Below are 22,910 nucleotides of genomic sequence, written 5' to 3' on the forward strand. Positions count from 1 at the left end.
ACATATTGCATGTTAACATAATACGCCCTTTGTGATTATTGATTGAATTCTTGAAATTTCAGATGCCAACACTGTCCATAAATAACAATTCTCGGAACTTGCAGAAAATCTCTTCACTGCAGATCTGTCATCTCAGCCCAGTCTCGTGTTTGGCCTGGTTGGCATTAGTGATCGTTCGAACTGTTCGCTTTCCTTTCGCTACGGACGGATTCCAAAGAAGAGAAGGTTAACTCACGGTGGCCACAAATCCGTGTGTTTTCAAGAAGCAGTATTAGTTGGTGTTGCGTTTCCTGAATAATCATTAGCAATGTCCGACTCTGTAGACAACCACTCAGTTGCCGCAGCTGAAGCTCCGGTTAAAACCGAAAAGCAGCTGAAGAAGGAAGCGGAGAAGGCTGCCAAGTTGGCGAAGCTGCAGGAGAAGTTGAACAAGAAACAGCAGCAAGAGCAGCAGGCTGCTACTAAACCGAAGGCTGAGGTGAGTAATTTCAGTGGATCGCATGAATGGAGGAATTCCTATGGAAACATTGCATCAGATTTTCCCCTTTACACGCGGTCACACTTTCGAACGAACGAACGTGATGAATTATAGAGGTTTTAAACTTTTCAGTTCATTCGCCTCTAACACACACTTTCGATGATTTTTAATTATGTCTTGCTTTCGAACATAAATAGAGCGAGACCGAAAGAAATCTATGAAATAATATTTTTGATCCCTAGAAAAAGGCCAAGGAAACCACTAAAGAGGCAATTGTCTACACCGGTGACACGAAGGAAGGTGAGAAAAAGGATCTCAGTGGGCCGTTCCCGGAAGCTTACAGTCCGCAGTATGTAGAGGCCGCGTGGTACAGTTGGTGGGAAAAGGAAGGATTCTTCAAACCTGAATATGGGGTAAGAGATTGATTTTCGGTTACTGATATAAATGTTAACCTTTGCATGCAATATTTCCAGCGCAAAGAAAACAATCCTCGCGGTCAGTTCGTTATGGTCATTCCACCTCCCAATGTGACCGGATCGTTGCACTTAGGTCATGCTTTGACTAACGCCATCGAGGATGCTATTACCCGTTGGCACCGGATGAAGGGACGCACGGCGCTGTGGGTGCCAGGATGTGATCATGCTGGAATAGCTACGCAAGTGGTGGTAGAGAAGAAACTCTGGCGTGAACAGCAACTCACCAGACACGATTTGGGGCGTGAGAAGTTCATCGAAAAGATTTGGCAGTGGCGTAATGAGAAGGGGGACCGTATTTACCATCAACTCAAGAGGTTGGGTTCGTCCTTCGATTGGGACAGGGCATGCTTCACGATGGATCCCAAGTTGTGCAAGGCCGTCACCGAGGCATTCGTGCGGTTACATGAACAGGGATTGATTTACAGAAGCAGTCGGTTGGTGAATTGGTCATGCGCTCTGCGGTCGGCTATTTCCGACATCGAGGTGGATAAGGTTGAGATTCCAGGGCGCACATTGCTTTCCATTCCTGGCTATAGCGAGAAGGTTGAATTTGGAGTGCTGGTTTCGTTCGCTTACAAAGTGATGGACAGTGATGAGGAGATTGTTGTGGCAACGACTCGTATTGAAACCATGCTCGGTGACACAGCCGTAGCTGTACATCCAAACGATGAGCGCTATAAGCATTTACATGGTAAATTTGTTCAGCATCCGTTTTGCAGCAGACGACTGCCGATAGTTTGTGACGAGTTTGTTGAGGTAGGATTTGGAACGGGTGCGGTAAAAATTACTCCAGCCCACGATCCGAATGACTACGAAGTTGGAAAGCGTCATAATTTGCCGTTCATTACGATTTTCACCGATGATGGATTTATTATTGGTGACTATGGTGAATTTTCGGGTATGAAAAGGTTTGATGCGAGGAAAGCTATTCTGGCTGCGTTACAGGCGAATGGATTATACAAGGAAACCGTGGATAATCCAATGGTCGTTCCGATCTGTTCTCGTTCGAAAGATATTGTTGAGCCACTTATAAAGCCACAATGGTACGTAAAATGTGACGATATGGCTAAGAATGCTACTGAGGCCGTGCAATCGGGAGAGCTGAAGATCGTTCCGGAAATTCACACAAAAACATGGTACCATTGGATGGATGGTATTCGGGATTGGTGTGTGTCCCGTCAACTCTGGTGGGGTCATCGTATCCCAGCGTACCAAGCGACGTTCAAAGATCCTAGCCAGAGGCCAGCTGATTTGGACGAGGAAAGTGTCTGGTTCGTTGGGCGTAGCGAGGAAGAAGCGCTTGAAAAGGCCGCTAAATATTTGTCCGTCGGAAAAGATTCCTTGGTTATGAGACAGGATGAGGATGTACTAGATACTTGGTTCAGTTCGGGGCTGTTCCCTTTCTCCGTTTTTGGTTGGCCTGATAATACCGATGATTTGAAATTGTTTTACCCGACATCGCTGCTTGAGACAGGCCACGATATTTTGTTCTTTTGGGTCGCTCGGATGGTGTTCTTCGGACAAACGTTGTTGGGCAAGCTGCCTTTCAAAGAAGTGTTCCTGCATCCGATGGTCCGTGATGCTCACGGTAGAAAAATGTCCAAATCACTAGGTAATGTGATCGATCCGATGGATGTGATCATGGGAATTTCGCTGGAAGGGCTTCACAAGCAACTGTATGATTCGAATTTGGATCCACGAGAGATCGATAAAGCCAAGGCTGGCCAGAAGCAAGACTATCCTAACGGCATTCCCGAGTGTGGAACGGATGCGATGCGTTTTGCGCTGTGTGCCTACATGACTCAGGCTCGCGATATTAATTTGGACATCCAGCGTGTCCAGGGCTATCGGTTTTTCTGTAACAAGCTGTGGAATGCTACAAAGTTTGCGCTTATGTACTTCACCGGAGAGGAGAAATTTGACGACATCCAAGTGTTGGTAAGATGTAATTTATTATTGACCCATTCCAGCGTGATGTGACAACGTTTTGACTCACTAAAACAGTATTTTTCTATCGTTTTCTTGTATGAATCACACGATTTCCAAAAAGTGAACGATGTGATGGTAAAATTAGGAAAATTTCTACAAGAATCATCAGTTGGAATATATTTCATAGTGGAATTCGCTTGTAGCCAATCCAATATTTTTGTGACGTGACAACACCTGACATTTTTTTTGCGGTTTTCAAATGTTGGATTTTCGGTTCCATTTCTAAACATACAAATGAACTTTGTTCTATGATTTGTCAAAAAAAAGTGAAAGTCGATTCCAGTATATTCAGTTTTCCAAAAAATAATCGCAAGAACCTCGCAAAAAAATTTAGTGACGGGACAACAAACTCCGTGTGGAAAACCCGACCGGTGATAGGTGCAAAAAATCCACCACCATTTGAAATAAAATATTCCAATATTAAAAGTTTTTGGAATAGGACTATGTCTAACCGCAAGATATAGGGGGTAAAATGGAAATCTAGGCACAAAACACGTGGGAAAAAACGAAAGATTTCGAACGCTTATAACTCGAGCATTTCTTAATAGATCGCAAAGATATTTACATCAATTGATAGGAAATATTTCTACGCATCCATCATCAATAACATTTTATTTTTCTTGAAATAAGCAATCAAATAATTATGAAATGTCAAGCATTGTCCAAACGCACTATATGCCTCGTTTTGATTGGTTCAATTTGTGCTCCTCAAATGGATCCGACCAAAAGGAGTGCTACGGCTCTTCGGTTGTGTCCCCGACATTACCATCCCGTCTTTTTCAAACTTTTCGTAACGTAAAAGTAGGTAATAAGTCATTACCTATTGCCATTTTCACTATAATTGCTTTATTTTTTAGAAAAACTAAAAATTACGGATACGCTAATAATCCGGAAAGTAAAGAAAAACCCATGTACGATTGTTCGGGCGATTAAAGAAAGATTGAATTTGGACCTTTCCAATCGCATTATTTGACCACGCTTGGTGGAACGAAACCTGAAGAGCTACTTCGCCAAAAAGCGAATCATAAGCTACTTCGCCAATCAGACTCCAATTGGATTGTTTTTGCAGTTGAGTTATTATCTGAAAAAAGAGTTGGATCGATCAATCGATCACTTACAACCCTTTCCTTCTGAGCCCCTCAACTAACAGTGACAAAATAGATACACTATCTACTACAGATTTTCATGAATGACGTGTTACGAACTAGTTTTTCGATCCGGTAGAGGAAGTAGAAAAGTGTTCTCTGTTATTTAGTCAGATTTCTAAGTGATATTTTACGTGATATTTACGATGATAAGTTTATTTCACATAGCCTTTTTCAAGGTATCAATATAGAGGAATTTTACAGTTTAATTTTGAGGTTGCCGTCGCGTATCGAAGTGCATTCGATTTTCGTTTCGTTGAGTGGTCAATAGTTCGTGTTTACATATTCACATCACTTATCTCAGTGAATCCTGTACCTTACCTCTCACTACTAACAACTATCCCTTCATCGATAAACGTAAGGGAATCACGCTATAGAAACGACACTTCTGGCCTTTGGAGGGCGAATATCATACTAACATTCCTTCCCTTCCCCTGGTGACTGTAAGGACGTGGCCGGCGTCGTTTTTGACTATTTAAACTTGACTTGCACAATGAGGATGATTGCTACTCCCAAGCGTCATTCGGTGTGTTCTTTGTGCAATTTCGCTGGTTCGATCAATCACGTAGAGCAACTACGAAGTGTACAGTTTACTCAAGCTCAAGCCTATTTAGGAACAAACGTATTTTTTTGTTTTTTTTTTTTCTAAATAAATAAATCAGCGATACTAAAATAGCAAAATGGTCAACTGGAACACTTGAACATGTTCAATTTTCTTTTAGATCGTGAAACATTACAAAACAAGGCAATTTTAATTGCTTATGGTACGTTCATCAAAATAAGCAATGTAAATTGAATCTACCTGGTACCTGTAGCATGTCGTTATTTGGTAAAAGTTGGGGTCGTCCTGAACCGACCTTCAAAAGGTGATAAACCAACTCCCAGTTTTTACTTTGTAATTGTTTAGCATAATCGTTGTGGCGCTTGCCATCAATGGATCATACAAGCCTGGTTCATTGGGCGGTGCTCACTACCGGGGGAACGCATTTGATTTTGCTGTTAGAATCTTTTGATTAACACTATATATGCATCTGTGTGTGTTTGTGCGTGTTCCTGTGCAAGGGCATTTATGGTTGCGTGTTGAAGATGAAGTTGACGGTGACTTGGACTTTGACTGTTGACCGTTGACGTTTGTATGTGCACTTTCTTTGTCTAACTGCACATGCGTCGCTCTAAGGCTGAGTTCTTCCTACTATACTACTATACTACTTCCTATTATCTCCCTTTCGCCCAAATTCTATCTGCTCACTATCAAACATTGTAACAAACGTTCCCAGACCGTGACCAGCCACTAACGTCGAGGAAGGTTGTTACAAAACAGAGGTTTGGCTAGAAATCTTCAGGGCGGATTGTTCACGGGTTACAAACACCCTCTTCCATCCGGTTCTTTTGGTGTGGGGGCGTTCCTACCCACAATGAGGGAATTCAAAGTGAGGACGACATTTCGGGTTTTAAAGGTTTCATGTTTTTTTCCTAATTATCAATTACTCACGACACTGTGGTAGGGACTGCCAGTCATCGGATGTTGCGGGGCGTTTGGTAAACCGGGAAACTTGAGTACTACCAGGGTTGATCAAGTAGAACTCTTCCAACATTTGCGAGGATAATCCTCTCCACTAATCGCACTCGCACCCGTCGATGGGTGCTTAACCATGTATATGTCCACTATCATTTCCAATTGTATTGTGGAAATTGCATGCCATTTCCGGTCTTTTAGGACCGTTTTTAACGAACCGGAAGTCACAATTTTCGATTCCAAAATGGCATTGGAATACGATATTTGACTTCCGCTGGTGAGACCCTTTCACACAATACCCATATCGCATGGATTTTTCATATTTTTTGTCATTTAATACTATTATCATCAAACGGGAAGTCGAAACAAGATTGTATTCTATATTCTGGAACCTACGTTCATCAATTGTTGACAAATTATAAAATAATGTACATTTGTATGTTTCGAAACGGATCTGTAATTAATAAACAATCCGAAACGTCAGGTGATGTCACGTCACAAAAGTATTTGACTCAAAACAAGCCAATCTAATTATTACATATTCTCCAACTGATGATTTTTGCAGGAAATTTTCTCAATTTTACTATAACATCGTTCAATCGTGTGTGATTGAAAACGCAAAAAAAAGTGTTTGTAGTGAGTCAAAATGTTGTCACGTCACAAATACTTTTTTGTGACGTAACAACAACTTCTTGAGACAGTGCATACTCCTCCTGTTTTGTAATGTGGATCGATCTTGACCAATTTTTTTGGATTATTGACCATAATTGTTTTCTAAGAGGAACCCAAGTATTAAAAAGTGTGAACTTAAGTTCATCATCACTTCAAAACATCTGTTTCTCAAATGCTTGTTTCTCATAAATAAAAAAAAATGAAACCTAGGTCTACCCACTTCTTTTCAAGCAAGTATTTAATTATCCATTCAATGATATAGGGTTGGGGAAAAAGTCGTATTTCTGATCGATTTAAGTTAAATATGCGTCGTTTTGTTCGCAAACTTGTTGCCATTTAGAAGGCGAATTTTTTCGGCGGCCTTCGTTGCAGTTTTACCTCGCAGGTAGTAGAAACGTAAAATATGGCGAATTTCTTGCTTGGTGGACTCCATCTTTGACGCGCTATAACTTGAGACTGAAAAGGACAATCACAGCACTGTCATAACGATATTTGTAGCATTGTCGTCTTTAAATAGCCGTATAGTATGACCCGATGCGATAAGTACAACACAAGATATGTTTAAGTGTTGGCATATATTGACAATATACGACATTTCTTTTTCCCCAACCCAATATATAGACATTGAAGTTTGGTTAAAGGGAGGCCCTGTCTGGAAGGTCAAAAAAATCGTATTGTTTTTGCTTTTTTGGGAAGTTTGTGCCCTAAGAAATGTCCTAAAATGATTTTCCGATATTTGATTTCATTGAAATATTCAGCTGTATGACACCCGCCATGTTTTTGGTGCCAACATCTCAAACGTCAAAAGCATTTATTCTCTTCAAAACAGCGATCAGCGTTGGCGGCATTTTGCTTCGTTTACTAGTTTAGGGGAGCGTCAACGAATAGCTGATTTGCAGTCGGAATGAACGTTTTCAAAATTAAAGTTATGAATGAAAATTAGCTTTTCCATATGAAATTAGTATTCTATTTGAATTAAAAACATTTTTGTGTGCAGTTGGTGAAAAAGTCTCATGCGAAAATTGTTTATGAAGACAATTTTATATTATAATGAAAAAAATCAGCAATAATTTTGGAATTGTATAGCCATATGGTTGAATGAAAGTCAGAAATACGTGTTTCAAGTAATTAAATAACATGATGTGAAAATTGACGGTGCGATGACGGTAGGTAGAGTGAGATAGCGATAATCGTGTCATACACCTGGAAAAATTACAGCAAGAAGTACAGTAAAACCTGTTTTTGTGCGATTTTTTTTGTGCGATTTTTTTGTGCGGTGTATGACAAGAAGCATATTCGACGAAGTTATCGTCCATTTAGTTTTTTTCGATGGTTTATATGCATTTCAGTGCGAAAAAAGCATATTTGCGTCTCAATTATCCACTTCTGAAATCAGCCCCCTCCTCTCATCAAATGTTCTAAGTTTTTCAAAGTTTTTGCATGACATGATTTCTAACAGCAACACGTTTCAACATGCAACTAAAAGCACAAAACAGCCACGCGCAACCGAAAAGGCAAAGTGTCCCATCGCAAAGCAGGGAAACAAAACGAAATTGAACGGTGAATGGCGTGGATTGGAGTTATTTTCTTGGGGAATTTTTTTTTATGCGGTCCCTAACTATCGCACAAAAAAAGTTTTTATTCAAAATGTGTACCGAACACGATTTTTTAAAGCTGCTGGGGAAGTTTCACACGATTTTTTTATGCGACTTTTTTGTGCCCTATCCCCCGCACAAAAAAAGGTTTGCCTGTATGAGGTTACCTCAAGGGATGTAGTATTGTACGAATTTTCAAACGCGTTTTTCTAGAAACCATGGTTTTTTCAGCTGGTAGTATCGATACCTCAGGATCTACTCGACCGAATTGACTGATTTTTTTAGCATGTAGAAATTAATTATCTAAAGCGTTATATAGCCGTATCAAATATATTTTTTTTCGATTTTTGTGAGTTTCTAAACCGCGATTTTTCATGAAAAATAATTCATTTCCAACAAAAATGGCCGACATTGTGGTAATTTTTCGAAAACCCCTATGTAACGCTTCACTTTATACTTATCACGTTGATTGCCACGTAAGTCACCGGTGACTGTCACCGAGTTTTCGTCCAGGCCGCGTCAGTCACCGGTGACTGATAGTAGAACATATGATAAAAAGCATTCCCTTTTGAACAAAAATACCTTCTACTATGATAAGAAACGATGGTCCGTTTCCGTTTAAAAATGTCCATCGAACCGTGGCACTCAACGTGTTAACACACTTCATTTCACGTACCTTACGCTTCAACTTCATACCTAACATCCGAAAAAAAATCATGAAAATTCATTATTTTTCGACAAGGGACAAGGGTCCCCCCTTGAGCAAGTGCAGCGATATCTCAAGAAACATGAAAATAGTGAAAACTTCAAAGATTTTAAATATAATTATGTAGTTTTTTCAAAACTCGTCTTCTTAAAGGTTGGCGCATAAAAAATTAATTCGTTTCAAATAATTTATTTTATTTTATTTATTTTCATTCTTTATTTTTCGTCTCGAAGTTATTTTATTACTAGTGTTTCAATTGTCTCCTAAAACTTGGTTGGAAATTTGGTTGTTTGCTGCATAACCTCATTGAATGAGTCTATCCATGAATACTCAGGACTTAACTATTTTTTGCTATTATTTGCAGACCGGCTCTGAAAGCAGCATTGATTTGTGGATTCTTTCCCGTCTGGCCAACTGCATCGACACTTCAAACAAAGGTTTCGAGGGTTACGAATTTGCCCAGGCCACTAATGCTTGTTACAATTTTTGGTTGTACGATCTGTGCGACATCTATCTGGAATGTCTCAAGCCGGTGTTCCAATCGAACTCGGATAACGCAAAGGCATCTGCCAGGAAAACTTTGTACACCTGTTTAAGCCTTGGTCTGAAGCTGCTATCTCCCTTTATGCCGTTCATCACGGAGGAGCTCTATCAACGCCTTCCTCGTGCCGATGTGGAAAATGTGGCTAGCATCTGTGTGGCACCCTATCCCGAGCTGGAGACCTCTAACTGGAAGAACGAATCACTCGAGAAGGACTTTGAGTTTGTGCAGCGAGCTGCAAAGATCATTCGGTCGGCTCGAAGCGATTACAACCTTCCAAATAAGATGAAAACCGAAGCCCATATCGTTTGTAGTGAGGATGCTTTGAAGGCAACGTTGGAACGCTTCGCGTCTGATCTGGCAACGATGTCGTACTCGCAGATACACTTCGTTAGCGGGATGCCACCTGCTGGATGTGCAATTTTGACCGTTTCAGGTGCATGTGTGGTGCATCTTGTGCTGAAGGGGTTAATCGAAGTCGATAAAGAAATCGAAAAGCTCACCAAAAAGAAGGATAACCTAAACTCTACTGTGGAAAAACTAGAACAAGCCATGAACGCCCCGGATTACACGACAAAGGTTCCCGAGGATGTGAGAAACAACAACCAAGAAAAATTGAATCAATCCAAGATCGAAATGGAACGTATCGTTGCAGCAATGGAGACACTTAATACGATGTAAGTCCCCTCTAGAAACGAAACATTTCACTAATACGCATTTTATCCAACTCGTTGCTGGAAAGAAGGCTTTCGGCGCTTGAAGTCCGCAAAACTGCAAACCTTAAGCAGTAGTGATAGTAATTTATTGATGCTATTTAAATGACACAGCACAGCAAGAGAACACGGCAATAAATATTACGACGATTAAAATATGTAAACTAAGCGATTGCAAGCACACTCAAAGCCCGGTAAGCTTATAAAGTATATTTAGGCTAAACGGGAGGGTTGCCTATTTCCGCTCTAAGCACTCTTCCGCGTTTTCAATCGCCTCCTCCTTAGCTTCCTGGGCATCCGAAATCCCTGTTACCGATGGAACCGTACCAACGGATGATTCACTCTCCCGACACTCGCGAGCGCTCTCCACCTTTTCCTGGTCACCAATCTCTTCAGCACTAGCGATTATTTCCTGCCCCTCATCGGTCTCATCGCCTATGATGATTTCCTCCGGATCGGGGGCCCGAGGAAGAAATTCTTCCTCCGGGTAAATGTCTTTAAAAATCTCCTTCGCCCGCGCTATGCTCACATCGTAATCTAATTCATAGAAGGGACCGCAGGTTAAATGGATTCCTTTCGGGAGAGAATCTTTGGAAGCGTTGTGTGAGCAGGTGACACAACTTGGAATGTTGAAGTAAAGCTCATACAGGACAGTAGAAACGTTGCTCTCTTCCTTGTTCCCGATCGGTTCCACATCTGTAAATGCTTGCGTTGATTTCGGTACTTCTCGATTGAGAATCTGCACTATATATGGCTCTAGGTCGGCTTTTGGGTCATTGCTGATCGATTTCACCGTCACGTGTATTAAATCTGAAAAGTGTATCATTCAAATTAAACATCCGAAATTGCCCCTCTACGCATTATACTCACAAATGTTCTTTGGGCAAGTACCACTGAAATGTGCTAATTGAATAACAGTGGCTCCATCCTCATGCCCTTCAGCCGGTGGAAGCTTCATGAACGATACACCACCACCGCCAGTGTTTTGGGAGAGGCCTCCCAGTGGAATGTTCGTCAGTATTACAGCACGAGCCATCTTCCCGCATCGATTCCGATTGCTATCAGTCTTCGTTTCAAGCGTTTCGTTAATTATATCCTCCGATGTATACCCTTGGCCAACAACCAGGTGTTTCGCTTCGATTGTTTGCTTAGAGCACCTAAGCGATCGGAAAGTGCGCTCCTGATCCAGATTGGCTCCGTCGATGAACTTGCTTAAACAATAAACTCCACCGAAAACGGCGCAGAGTCTACAGAAACACTGAGGAATCTCACCACAGCCGTACATTGGAAACAGGAAGGGACTATTGCCGTATCGGCCCAAACTGAGTAGGAATTTTTTCACCCCCTCCAAGCCCTCTCGACAACTGGTTTTATCGTTACCCATAGCAATCGTGTATAGCAAATAGTGTATCAGATTCGGGGTAAGCTTGTGATTATTCAAATATTCGCGAAATGTTTTCCCCTCAATATCTTGCGCATTATGTTCGTCCCCATCACCGTCATAACTGGCACAGCTCTGAAGGAATTTCATCAACAGGCGCTTCTCGACAACATTTACATCCCGGCTGGTGAACACATCCGAACGGGAGCAGGGCACCGTCATAATTTTCTCGTTCCATACGGTCTCTACACGATCAACTGCTCGGAATTCCGCATACCGGCATATATTCGACGATATCAACAACTCCACCATAGCCCCCCGTGCGTATAGCAATTTAGGGCACAGATCGATATTGAATCGACGAAATTCCTTCATTATACTACCCTTATTCCATCCATCGATATCTCCGTGCTTTTCGAAATCGAACCATCTCTCGCTAACATTTTCAATGCGAGTGGCCCTCTTCAGGGCAATTAAATCATCTCTCGTCGTCACACCCTCCGTAGTAGGTTGCAGATTCTCGAAACCATTGCGACATTCCTCCACGTACTTTCCCAAACTTTCCAAATTGAACGATGACCAAAACCCACCGTAGTACTCATTGCTATCGAGATGTAGCACCGTTTTGCCAACACGGCTGGCCGCCGCTGCCACAATCGATTCCGGAAGGCCTTGAATGATAAACGCGAAGCCATACACAGCAATGCTTTAGTCCTGATAATTTTTCTTTTGCACAAGCTCGAATACTCACCGGTTCCGATCACGATCAGATCGAACTCGGTCGGAAGATCCTCCTCCATGGTGTTCGTTAGTAGTGTTACGAATCTTTCTGAAAACTAATCAGCTCGAACGTGGAAGAAATTTTTCGCTAAATTTTATGATAAACACATACGATGAGTAATAAAACAGAGAAAAGACGATTGCGATGTGTCAAACTTCTTAGTGCTGTCATGAGATGTGTTGTGAAACTGTGAACGTGCTCCGTATTTTTGGAATCAGAATAGAAATAACCGTTTGAGGAGGCTAATTTGGAACATGTCTGGGGTTTTTTTCTATATACTTCTCATTTCGTTTCACCGTTTGAATTTTTATCTTTGTTTTAATCAATTTATTTCAGGACAGTGTACGACAGAGTTATCAACAAATTCAGTTCAGTTGTGTTTTGTTTGGTGATCGGTCTTGAGTTTGGTACGCTGGCAATTTTTTTTATGTAGAGGTCGGTTTCTTCTGGGACTAGAACTGTCAATAGGGGTGTTGGTTCCCGATTATTTATCCTTCGAACTGGGTCCTGCTACTGATTGGGTAATGTTCTATGACTGTAAAAACCTTTATTCTCAGCAATTTTTAACAATTTTGGTGGTGTGAAACATTGGCTGAATCTCAGAAACCGATTCCACTAAGTTAAAGTTGAGTGGAAAATAATAATCACGGGTCATCACTTTTCAAAACTTCAGTTAATTTGAATTCAAGTTTGTTCGGTAATACCAGTATCAACACCACGATGATCATGGAATGATACTAGTCTGTTTCTGTCTGACGTTTCATAAATAATTTCACTTCGGTGTTTGAATCTTATTTGTAGAGCAAACGCGTTGGGTGCATTCTGAGTGGCAAGCTCTAGAATACGCGTGACCACAGTGCAAGATGGAGGAAATTTCTTTGATTTTCGATGATTTGATTTTTCGATGACGAAAAATTCCCCCGGTCAGAACAACATGTTTCGAACCCGAAACATGTTAAGGCATGTTAAGTTTGACGCTAACCCCTCGGCCACGAGAGCACATAACCTGCAATTAGAATGATTGAATCTCGGCAATACAAAGCTTCGTACAACGACAAATTGGCCATTTCAAGAAGAGCTGGAAGATTAATAAACGACCGAAATTTACCCCCCATACCTTCCTGTTAGACGAGGATATTAGGGAATTCAAACAATGTCAGGAAATATCAGGGAATTTCCTCACCAATCTGGAAAAAATTGAATTACGACGATTAGAATTTTGATTATGGCAGTAATTAGAAATCTAATGATATCAAACAAAATTGTATTTCACTAGTTTGACTCTCTGTAGAATTTTCAGTATATGTTGTTCGCTTTCGCCTGTAGGTGAACTTAGTCCTTCAGCGTGAAAGTAGATGGTCCTACATTCGCGATGTTTTTGCTGGCATTAGGCAGATATATTAAGTAAGATCAGTAAGTAGTAAGTAATCATGACGTTGCTTTGCTTGCTTCCCCGAGTGTCAATGTACGAAATGGCAGGCAATTATGATAATACTTGGATTTGTCCCGTATTCTAAATCTGAGCTTGATGAAACTTTGCAAGCTATACATTGTCGTTCGTTTCAAAGAGCCTTTGAAGAAGACTACAAACAGGCTGCAGATGGATTTGAATGTCATATTTTTGGATGAAGAAGAGAAGGAGGAGATAAATCGTTATATGATGTCAATGTCCTTGAAACGTTCTCAACTTCGAAAGAAGGTCTCTCCTTCTGGTGCCGATGGACGGCGCCTACGTTAATTGGTCATTTTACGCAAGTCGAGGAGAACTCTTGAATTTGGGTAGCTCCGGATTGCATATTTTACCTGATGCTTCCAAGGATGGATGGATTCAAAAACTCGCCGAAATTTTACGACAGACAAAAACTACAATTTCGTTTGGAATGCGAAGGTATGTTGAAAGCATTGGTTTTAAAGCTTATGGAGCGTATATCGAGATATCGACAGACGCTCATAAATTCCATTAGGGAGCTGAAGCTGAAATGCTGAAGAAATGTTTTAAAAACTACAACTTTAGAGCTAGTTTAAAATTTGATTACTAGCCTACATCTGGATTTTTTCTGAAAAATTACTGGAAAATCAGGGAATATCAGTGATTTTTTTCAAAAGTTTTGAGTCGACACTCTGCGATATCAATGGACCATACATCGATATTATTTTTTTCTAATTTTGCGAAAGCTGCGGAAAAGTGATGTGAGAACGCTCTCTACAGTGCGTACCAGCGTACTTCAGCGAACATTGCATCCCGAGTTACAACCACTTGTTGCGTTTGTTTACGTTTAATGTGTTATGGTTTGTATCTGTTTTTCTTTGTTATTTTTAGTTCTAAGGAGCAACACAAGTGCATAGTAATTTATCGCTTCCATGGCAACCTGTCGCCAACGAAAGCGGTAAACAGAAAAATTTTCATTTCCCGTAGTGCGAAAGGGTTCAATAAGTTCTTCAAATTGTCGGAATGGCACTTTTGTAGGTGCTAAAAAGGGTTTCGGGCAAATCATTTTACCAGCGAAGAGCAATGAGTGGCGATAAGGTAATTATTCAATTTCCGTTAGATGTGAATTGCTCGATAAACCGCTTTTATCTTGTCGGTAGGTTCTCTATCGAAATGAGGAACCTCATGGCCAGGGGGATATCTACTTCTTATGGCAGACTGGAGGCTCAGCACAGCTTATGGCCACTACTGGGAGTGACGGGACGGTGGCCATTTTCAATAGGCAAGGACTATTGATGGAACGGATTGTGCTACAAGGGTGAGTAGGCTGTGGGATTTTTATCGATCGGTTCTCTTCATGGTTTAGGCCCTGGAAAGTTTTGCGCCTATTCATGTTCATCTGGCTTTTCAGACTATGTGGCGGTTTCGCTTGGGACAAGGATGGTGATGTGTTGGCAATAATCATGCAAAGTTCACCTCAGCTGATCCTGTGGGATTCAAACTCACAGAAGAGACAAATCGTAGACATTGGTGTGCGTGATCCTCCGAGCTGTATCGTATGGTCCAAGCGAGGCCTACTCCTGGCGATAGCCACCTCGAGGGGTAACTTGTCGATCTACAACCATGCGACAACGAAACGGGTACCGATATTGGGGAAGCACACGAAAAGAATCACTTGTGGTGCCTGGTCTAGGGAAAATATTCTTGCGCTTGGCAGCGAGGACAAGTTTCTATCGTTGAGCAACGAGGAGGGCGACACGCTGCGATCGGTTCAACTGCGGGATAGCCCCAGTGACATGCATTTCGCAGAGATGAAGACCGATGAGCGAGTCCCTGGCGAGAATACGATAAGCATGATTCTTGGCAAACGGACACTGTTTCTGTACCATCTTCCGGAGCCGGACTCACCGACGGAATTGGGCTTTCAGCAGCGTTATGGGTCTTTGGTGCAGCACAAGTGGTTCGGAGATGGATACGTTTTGCTTGGGTTCAGCTTAGGGTATGTCGTTGCGATCTCTACCCACCCAAGAGAGGTTGGCCAGGAGATGTGGCAGGTTAAAAATCATAGGGACTCACTGAACAGTATCGCTGTTTGCAAAGAGCTAGAACTCGTGGCTTCCTGTGGGGACAACAAGTAAGTGCTGGAACACGTAGAAGAAATTTGGAAATATGCATATTTTTTTTTATTTTAGTGTCAAAATTCACTCAATGTCTAATCTACAAGAAACGGTGAAGATTCTGACGCTACACGATCAATCCGCCGTGAAGAACGTGCAGTGGAGTTCGGATGGGCAGTTGTTGGGTGTAACAACTCCACAGGGCGCGATGTGTGTATTTGTCACAAAACTCCATTCCTTATATGCAATATCCCCACCCCGGATTGCGCTACTCACAAGTTTGGCGGAAGTGGCAATCCATCATTACGTACCCGATAAAGAGAGGTCGAGCCCGATGACGATTGCCCTCGAAATAGAGCCATCATTTCTTGCGGTAGGGCCGTTCCACTTGGCATGCGGAATGAACAACCACGTTTGGTTCTATGACCTCGGTCGGGCACTAAACGATAGTCCAATGTTATTGGGTGATCGTGAGTACATGTCGGAAATCAAAGAAGTTGCCCTGAGTACCGAATATTGTGCGGTTCTTTGTGGTGGCGAGATTATGCTGCATCCGGTTAGAACGAAATAAAAATCAAACATCACGATATAACATGCAATACTAATATTGTTTGCAGATTGAATCCACGAGTGAAGCAACTATGAACCGGGAACCAAAGATTTTTCCAGACGAAATCCGCGGTGTGGCTGAGTCAATTGTCACGTGTTTAGTACTTACCAATGATTTTTTGTGTTTCGCTACAGATGTGAGTATTATTGACTGAGGTTAGTGACTATCGAAATCGGAGCTATTCTAATATTTTACAGCTCGGTAATATAATCCATTTTTCGTTGGAACGATGGGCTACCGTGATCCAGTATCGACATCAAATGGGTATAAAAGCGATATACACTGACTTGGATGGAACGCGGCTTGTATTCATCGATGATCATAGTTGTGGATATGTGTACATTTCTGCCACAGAGGAAGCAGTTCGCATCCCAGAATTTCCCAAGCACACGATTGGCGTGTTGTGGGATTATTCAAATCCTACTGTGTTTATTGCCTTTGATCGAAGTTCATGTGTGACGTACGCTTTTGTGCGTGCATCAGTCCAAGGAAGAAAGGTTGATAAGGTTGGGTTGACTAGTTTGATCAGTGACCAGATTCCGCTTATGCTTCACGACGGGGAATTGTGTTTGCATGGTAGTGGAGGGAAATTGACCACCATTGTTTTGAATACACATGCAAATAAACCCGGGCGAAACGCCAAGGAACAGCTGCAAACGGCAGTTAGAATGCGCAAATACAATGAAGCCTGGGAGCTGTGTAATCAGATCAATGACATGGATGAATGGAAGCGAGTTGGGCAGTCCGCTGTAGCGGATCTCAATATAACGTTTGGTTTGGACAAGCACATGACGTGAATTTGTTTCCTTATTCACATAGATTTTTCCTACAGCTATAAAGATTTTCCGTTACATTGGGGACGTGGCGATGGTTTACGCACTGGAGGATATAGTACAAATAGAGGATCTCAATACGCTAGCCGGATTTTGTGCATTATTGCTCAACCAAATTGACGAGGCGAAAACGCTGTTTGCGAAAAGTGGAAACCCTTTAGAAGCTCTCGATTTGTGTCGGGATTTGCTGCAGTGGGAACAGGCAATGGCTTTGGCGGGATCGTTAGCGCCGTCGCAGATGCCATTCTTGGCCCGAGAATATGCACAGCAGTTGGAATTTACGTTAGTATTTTGGAAACGAATCTCAAAACTACTAAAATATCAATTTACTACGCGTTTTAGGGGCAACTACGCGGAGGCTCTGATGAATTATGAGCGTGGTCTCAAAGGAGAAGCGGTTCCGGCGACAGCAAACGGTTTCATCGAACAGAACGTGTTGAATCAACATGTCGCACTTTGTAAGGCAGGTATAGCTCGAACAAGCGTTAAATGTGGTGACTATCGGAGGGGTATACAGCTTGCCTTGGAATTGGACGACAAACAGCTGTTCAATGATTGTGGCGAGTCGCTCATGGTAAATGGAAACCTCAACGAGGCGGCAATACTGCTGGAGAAAGGAGAAAATTGGGACAAATGCTGTGAGTTGTACATTCAACTCAAACAGTGGAAAAAAGTTAATCACATTCTGCCGAATGTGACCAGTCTAAAATTGCATGCAGCATACGCTAAAGCAAAGGAATTGGAAGGACAGTATGCGGATGCCATCAACAGTTACCACCTAGCAGGTGATTTGGATAGTGTCGTGAGGATATATTTGGAGTATCTTTCGGATCCACACAGCGCTTCAGAAATCCTGCTAGATACGAGATCTGTGGAGGGATCGAAGATGTTATCAAAATATTTCGAACAGCACGGGGACTATGAATCGGCGATTCAGTTCCTTGTGCTGTGCGGTTCGATTAACGATGCCTTTTCAATCGCACAAAAACACAACCAAATGCGTTTCTACGGCGATGTGTTGGAACATAGCTCCACAGCAAAACCAAGCGATTATCTGATCGTTGCGACGCATTTCGAAAACGAAAAATACACTCTCTTGGCTGGGAAATATTACTTTTTAGGAAAAGAGTATTCGAGAGCATTGAAGCACCTTCTGAAAGCTTCAACATTCAGCAACGAAGAAAACACAGCGCTTTCCCTGGCAATTGATTGTGTTGCTTCGGCTAATGATGAGAAACTGTCCCATCAACTTATCGATTATTTGCTCGGAGAAACGGACGGTGTTCCAAAAGATCCAAAGCTTCTATTCCGTTTGTATATGGCTAAGCGGCAGTTTAAGGAGGCGGCAAAGGCAGCAATGATTATCGCTAACCAGGAACAAATTTCTGGCAATTATCGAAGCGCACACGACTTGCTGTTTTCAATGTATCAAGAGCTCAAACGAAACAACTTAACCATCGCGTCTGATATGAAGGCTTCCTTAGCCCTACTGCATCGATACACGCTGGTGAGGGTTCACGTGAAGCGTGCGAACCATCTTTTGGCCGCAAAACTTCTTCTGGAAGTGGCCAAAAATATATCCCAATTCCCTTCACGTAAGTTTGCCCCATGAGGCGTGTTTTATAAAACTTAAAATAATCACAGTTTATTATCCCCAGATGTCGTACCCATTCTCACGTCCACCGTCATTGAGTGCCACCGCACCGGTTTGCGGAAATCGGCCTTTGAATACGCTGTGATGCTGATGCGGTCCGAATTTCGCAATCAAATAGATGCAAAGTATGCAAAGAAGATCGAGTCGATCGTACGCAAAGCGCCTCGTGGTCAGCTGGAGAATGAAGAGGCGTATGACGTTAGTCTCTGTCCTGTGTGTGATGCAAGCTTACCGAATATGGACTTCATATGTGGTCAGTGCAAGACAACGCTGCCTATTTGTATCGCTACGGTGAGTTGAAGCTAACCAGTTTCTCGGTGTAAGATGTTTCATATTTAAGGGATATTCTCGTAGGGTCAGCACGTCGTCAAGGAGGGTATGGTAGCTTGCCCGGAATGCGAATTTCCAGCTTTGAAGATGGAATTTTTGAAGTGAGTTTATTGTCGGGTCCCTCGATATAGATTTTTTTTTATTCACCATTATGTTTTAAGGATATTGGAAACTACTGAAAATCAGTGCACAATGTGTGGAGAAGAAATCGATGCTACTCGTCTGGTAGACATAGACGATATACAAACGTACACTGGTACTGGCACTTGATCTCATGCGATCCAACAGAATATAGATTCTATTGGCATTCCTTAAACGTACCTTAAAATCACTCGAAGTGCTTTAACGTGAGTATCCGGTGTATTTTCTCTCGTGAATTATTAAGAATGTGTTTAAAAATAGGCTAAGCTTCGTTATGGAATCGTACGAAGATATCACTGCCTTTACAAATATGTATCCTCCACACAAAATCACAAACCGGGTATATATTTTTTTTTCGTTTTTTAATTGAATTGCATTATAGAGGCTTTATACTCATAGAGTTCATTCGCCTCTAAGTCATTCCTTTACAAAATTAATGTCAATTTCACATGAATTACAATAAGTTCCTAATTCCTAGGGCACCGTTAGTTCTCAATCAGTTCAAATAACCCATTCGAGGCGATTTCGACCAAATTGCGCCATGTTGTAGTGTGTATCTCGTTCTACACAGAGTATACTGCTCGTTTAAGCTCTTCAAATCACTCATACTGTTTGTAAGCTGCATCTATAAGTTATAAGTAGGTCCAGAACCTGAAGCCCCTATTCATTAACACTTTTGTCGCCCAAAGCGACATTTCTGAGTTTCTCGCTTGGCTCAACTTGCGGATAAATTATTAAATGAAGATCAAACTTAATTTTTAGTCAACTTTTATATGATTATGCAATCAGTGTTGAACTGATAGCGCAAGTGATTGGTCGGTCTTTTTACTGCTGCGTTAAATTGTTGTGCTTCTGTATAGCGTCCAATTGTCGCTGTTTTAACGTTACAATTTGTATCGTGCACAATTGTACGTTTTGTAGTGTTTTTTCACAAGGCACCACGCAGGTCGTGGAAGTGGAAACCACCGTTTGAGTGTTCGTCGCGTTCAATTATCGCTGTTTGTTCGTTGTTCAATTGTCGTCTTTGTTCGACCGAACATTGTTCTAATTCGTGTAGTAGACAATCAAGCGACAGTCTAGTGAGAAGCTCAGACGGTTGACGTCATAGGGGTAGGGCTTCCCCCTGTAGCGTGGTTGTTTTCGTGTTGCACGTATTTACTGTGATTGGTGAGTAAGCGGCAGCTGGGCCACCGCAATGGCGGGTACCCCCGGCCCCGCACCCAGTGTGTGGGGCCACAATGGCGGGGGAAAACACCGCACTATTGACGGTAGCTTTTCGGGAGCAACCGTACCGGCGTATATGGACCCGGCGGTTATCACGGAGAGTTGATCATGCTGCGGATAACGGGCGTGGATGACAATGGCAAGGACAAGGCGCTCCCTATCGCGTCCTTCCTCATCCGTAAGTCTATTGAAAACTGGGCAGGGAAATTGAAGGTGCTGAAGGAGGCAGCGCGGCATACGCGTTGAAGGTGCGTTGCAAAAAACAGGCGGAGAGATTACTGAAATTGAAAAAGTTAGCCGACGAAACACGGGTGAGAGTCACCTACCACCAGTATCTCAATTGTTCAAAGTGTGTTGTAAGTTGTGGACAGACCATCAACATGTCCGAGGAGGAAATCGTGAGCTACCTCCAGGATCAAAAGATAACAAGCGCGAGAAGAATAAAGCGGCGGACCGGCCCAACCACTTTTGAGAACACTCCAACTGTAGTGCTTACTGTAAACAGTACGTACACTCCGGAATTTATTAATTTCGGCTATTTGCGTGTCAGGACGAGACCTTACTACCCCTCACCCATGCAATGCTTTAAATGCTGGGCGTTCGGTCACACTAAAGTGAAATGCAGACAAGAGACGGCAACATACGGGAACTGTTCGGAAAATCACGAGATTCCTGCGGAGGGACCTAAATGCCAGCAGCTCTTGTTCTGCAGAAAATGTAGATCCAGCGAACACAGCCTCGCCTCCCGTCCCTGTCCAGAATATAGGAAGGAGAACACGATACAGAAAATAAAGATCGAACGCGACATAGACTACAGAGCTGCTAGATTGATTTTTGAAGCAGGAAATTGCCAACAACGAAGCTACGCAGACGTCACCAGAAAGGTAAATGGGCCCACTTCGAATACGGAGGATTCGGATCGGAGAAACAACGACCTCTTGAAAACAATTTCTGAAAAGGACCTCATCATCGCCAACATCACCACTTCCATAGAATCGCAACTCATTGAAGCTGCAAAAAACGCAGCGTTGGTCGATAGAATGGACTAGATGGCCAACACTCTAGCGGCGATGGAACAGCGTTTGATCCAGAAGGAGGAAATCATCGTTTCTCATCAGAACAAGATCACCGTCGCTAGTTCATTGTTGACAAGAACCGGTATCACCGATGCATCCAGTGCAGTGCAGACAAACAAACCAAATCCTCCGTTTCCGAGGAATAGCCCCAATTCGCCAACCAGAACCACTCTAACACTAAAAACTATCTCAGAAAAAACAGCAGCACAAAGCCCAGACTATCGCTTCGACGCCGATTCCGATTCTGATTCCGAAGAACCCAACGCCATTTTCAAGGATAATCCTTCTCCGCCCACGCCAGGACATCGCCCCACCAAGCCAATAAACAACGCAACCGCTTCCACAGCGCCCCCGAAAAAACACAAACCGGAATCCCAGCTTAGTCAATCGCCTAAAAACATCCGTCGAAGTCCGCTGCCTGCAGATAAACAAACCACGTTGCCGCCAGACGCTCATCGGAACACCTCCTTTTTTGACCCTCGGCCTTCGACAAAATCGAAAAAATAAAACATTTTCCTAATATGCATTACCAAGATCAACACATCTTCATACATATCGTTCAACACAGTGGTGTTCAGCTCTCCGGGAGGGATAGTGGGGGCCTCGCCGATGCGGACGCTATAGCCCAACCGGTATCGTCGGACAACCTCGGGCATACCTCGCCTCGATCTGAAGATGAGACATGCAGCAGAGTTCGGGACGCACAAGGGCGGAAACGCTCGTTCCCCGATGGACTACGCGGGACTTCAACCATCATGCAGTTGCCCTCATTATCATAATTGTCATCGCCGAAGAATTGAATTCTGAGTTCGGTTCCCACGAAGTCGGTTACTCCGATAATACCGAACACCTTTTTCTAACTGTCGGGTCGCACGAGCAATTTTTGGTCGGAGAATTGATCATCAACCGAATCGATCGGCTCAAAGATGCCGATATTCACTTGAACTTTGTGAACCACAAACAGCGGATCCATTGTGAAGATCCTTGTTCCTTCCCCTTCACGTTTAGGGGAACAAGAACGGTCGGCATTTTCAAACGGCGCGGGTTTTCCTTCTCTGGCCTGATGCCATGGCGCCCATGGCAGGTGAACATCCTCGCTGGAGATCCGAAGAGAAAGAACGCCATCGAGCAACGAAGCAAAACAGAAATCAAATGTTATAAGTATTATTGTAATGCTGTTTTTAAACTGTTTAACATGTAATGTAATGTTTTTATACGTCTCTCGGCACTGTCTATGCTGTTTCTTTTATAGAGATGAACCAGCCCAGGAGGCTGGAAGTCTCTTTAATAAAGAATAAAAAAAAATATGATCATGCAATATTTATTTCAATTTGAAGACGAATTGACAACATTAACACATGCCAAAGTCATATTCTATGGGTTTCGCCAAAAACTGCAATACAAACCATCCGTACTATAAATTAATAAAAGCATAGTATAAACATTATAATGATATGATATGATTTTATTATTTTTCTACATATCCTATAGTTACATTTAGGT

At 42.4% G+C, this 22,910-nt stretch overlaps 4 protein-coding genes across 4 annotated transcripts; 3 read left to right on the forward strand and 1 right to left on the reverse strand.

Moving 5' to 3' along the window:
* Positions 1 to 120: 120 nt before the first annotated feature.
* Positions 121 to 10,019, forward strand: LOC129768386 (valine--tRNA ligase). Its single transcript, XM_055770001.1, has 4 exons — positions 121 to 478; positions 721 to 891; positions 952 to 2,892; positions 8,942 to 10,019. The coding sequence occupies exons 1-4, from the start codon at positions 308 to 310 to the stop codon at positions 9,797 to 9,799; spliced, it is 3,141 nt and encodes a 1,046-aa protein (XP_055625976.1). The 5' UTR covers positions 121 to 307; the 3' UTR covers positions 9,800 to 10,019.
* LOC129768387 (rab proteins geranylgeranyltransferase component A) lies at positions 9,899 to 12,142 on the reverse strand. Its single transcript, XM_055770002.1, has 3 exons — positions 11,964 to 12,142; positions 10,702 to 11,883; positions 9,899 to 10,641 (listed from the first exon to the last, which is right to left on the reverse strand). Exons 1-3 carry the CDS (start codon positions 12,010 to 12,012, stop codon positions 10,067 to 10,069), a joined length of 1,806 nt encoding a protein of 601 aa, XP_055625977.1. The 5' UTR covers positions 12,013 to 12,142; the 3' UTR covers positions 9,899 to 10,066.
* Positions 12,143 to 14,257: 2,115 nt separating this feature from the next.
* LOC129765457 (WD repeat-containing protein 19) lies at positions 14,258 to 19,368 on the forward strand. Its single transcript, XM_055765803.1, has 11 exons — positions 14,258 to 14,520; positions 14,583 to 14,740; positions 14,834 to 15,556; positions 15,615 to 16,095; positions 16,157 to 16,285; positions 16,347 to 16,923; positions 16,982 to 17,264; positions 17,325 to 18,577; positions 18,641 to 18,927; positions 18,991 to 19,067; positions 19,128 to 19,368. Exons 1-11 carry the CDS (start codon positions 14,506 to 14,508, stop codon positions 19,234 to 19,236), a joined length of 4,092 nt encoding a protein of 1,363 aa, XP_055621778.1. The 5' UTR covers positions 14,258 to 14,505; the 3' UTR covers positions 19,237 to 19,368.
* A 1,343-nt stretch (positions 19,369 to 20,711) lies between these two features.
* LOC129765579 (uncharacterized) lies at positions 20,712 to 21,380 on the forward strand. The gene has a single exon (XM_055765987.1). The coding sequence runs from the start codon at positions 20,712 to 20,714 to the stop codon at positions 21,378 to 21,380; it is 669 nt and encodes a 222-aa protein (XP_055621962.1).
* Positions 21,381 to 22,910: the final 1,530 nt, after the last annotated feature.

Source organism: Toxorhynchites rutilus, chromosome 2 (assembly GCF_029784135.1).
Source record: "Toxorhynchites rutilus septentrionalis strain SRP chromosome 2, ASM2978413v1, whole genome shotgun sequence".
NCBI classification, from domain to species: domain Eukaryota; kingdom Metazoa; phylum Arthropoda; class Insecta; order Diptera; family Culicidae; genus Toxorhynchites; species Toxorhynchites rutilus.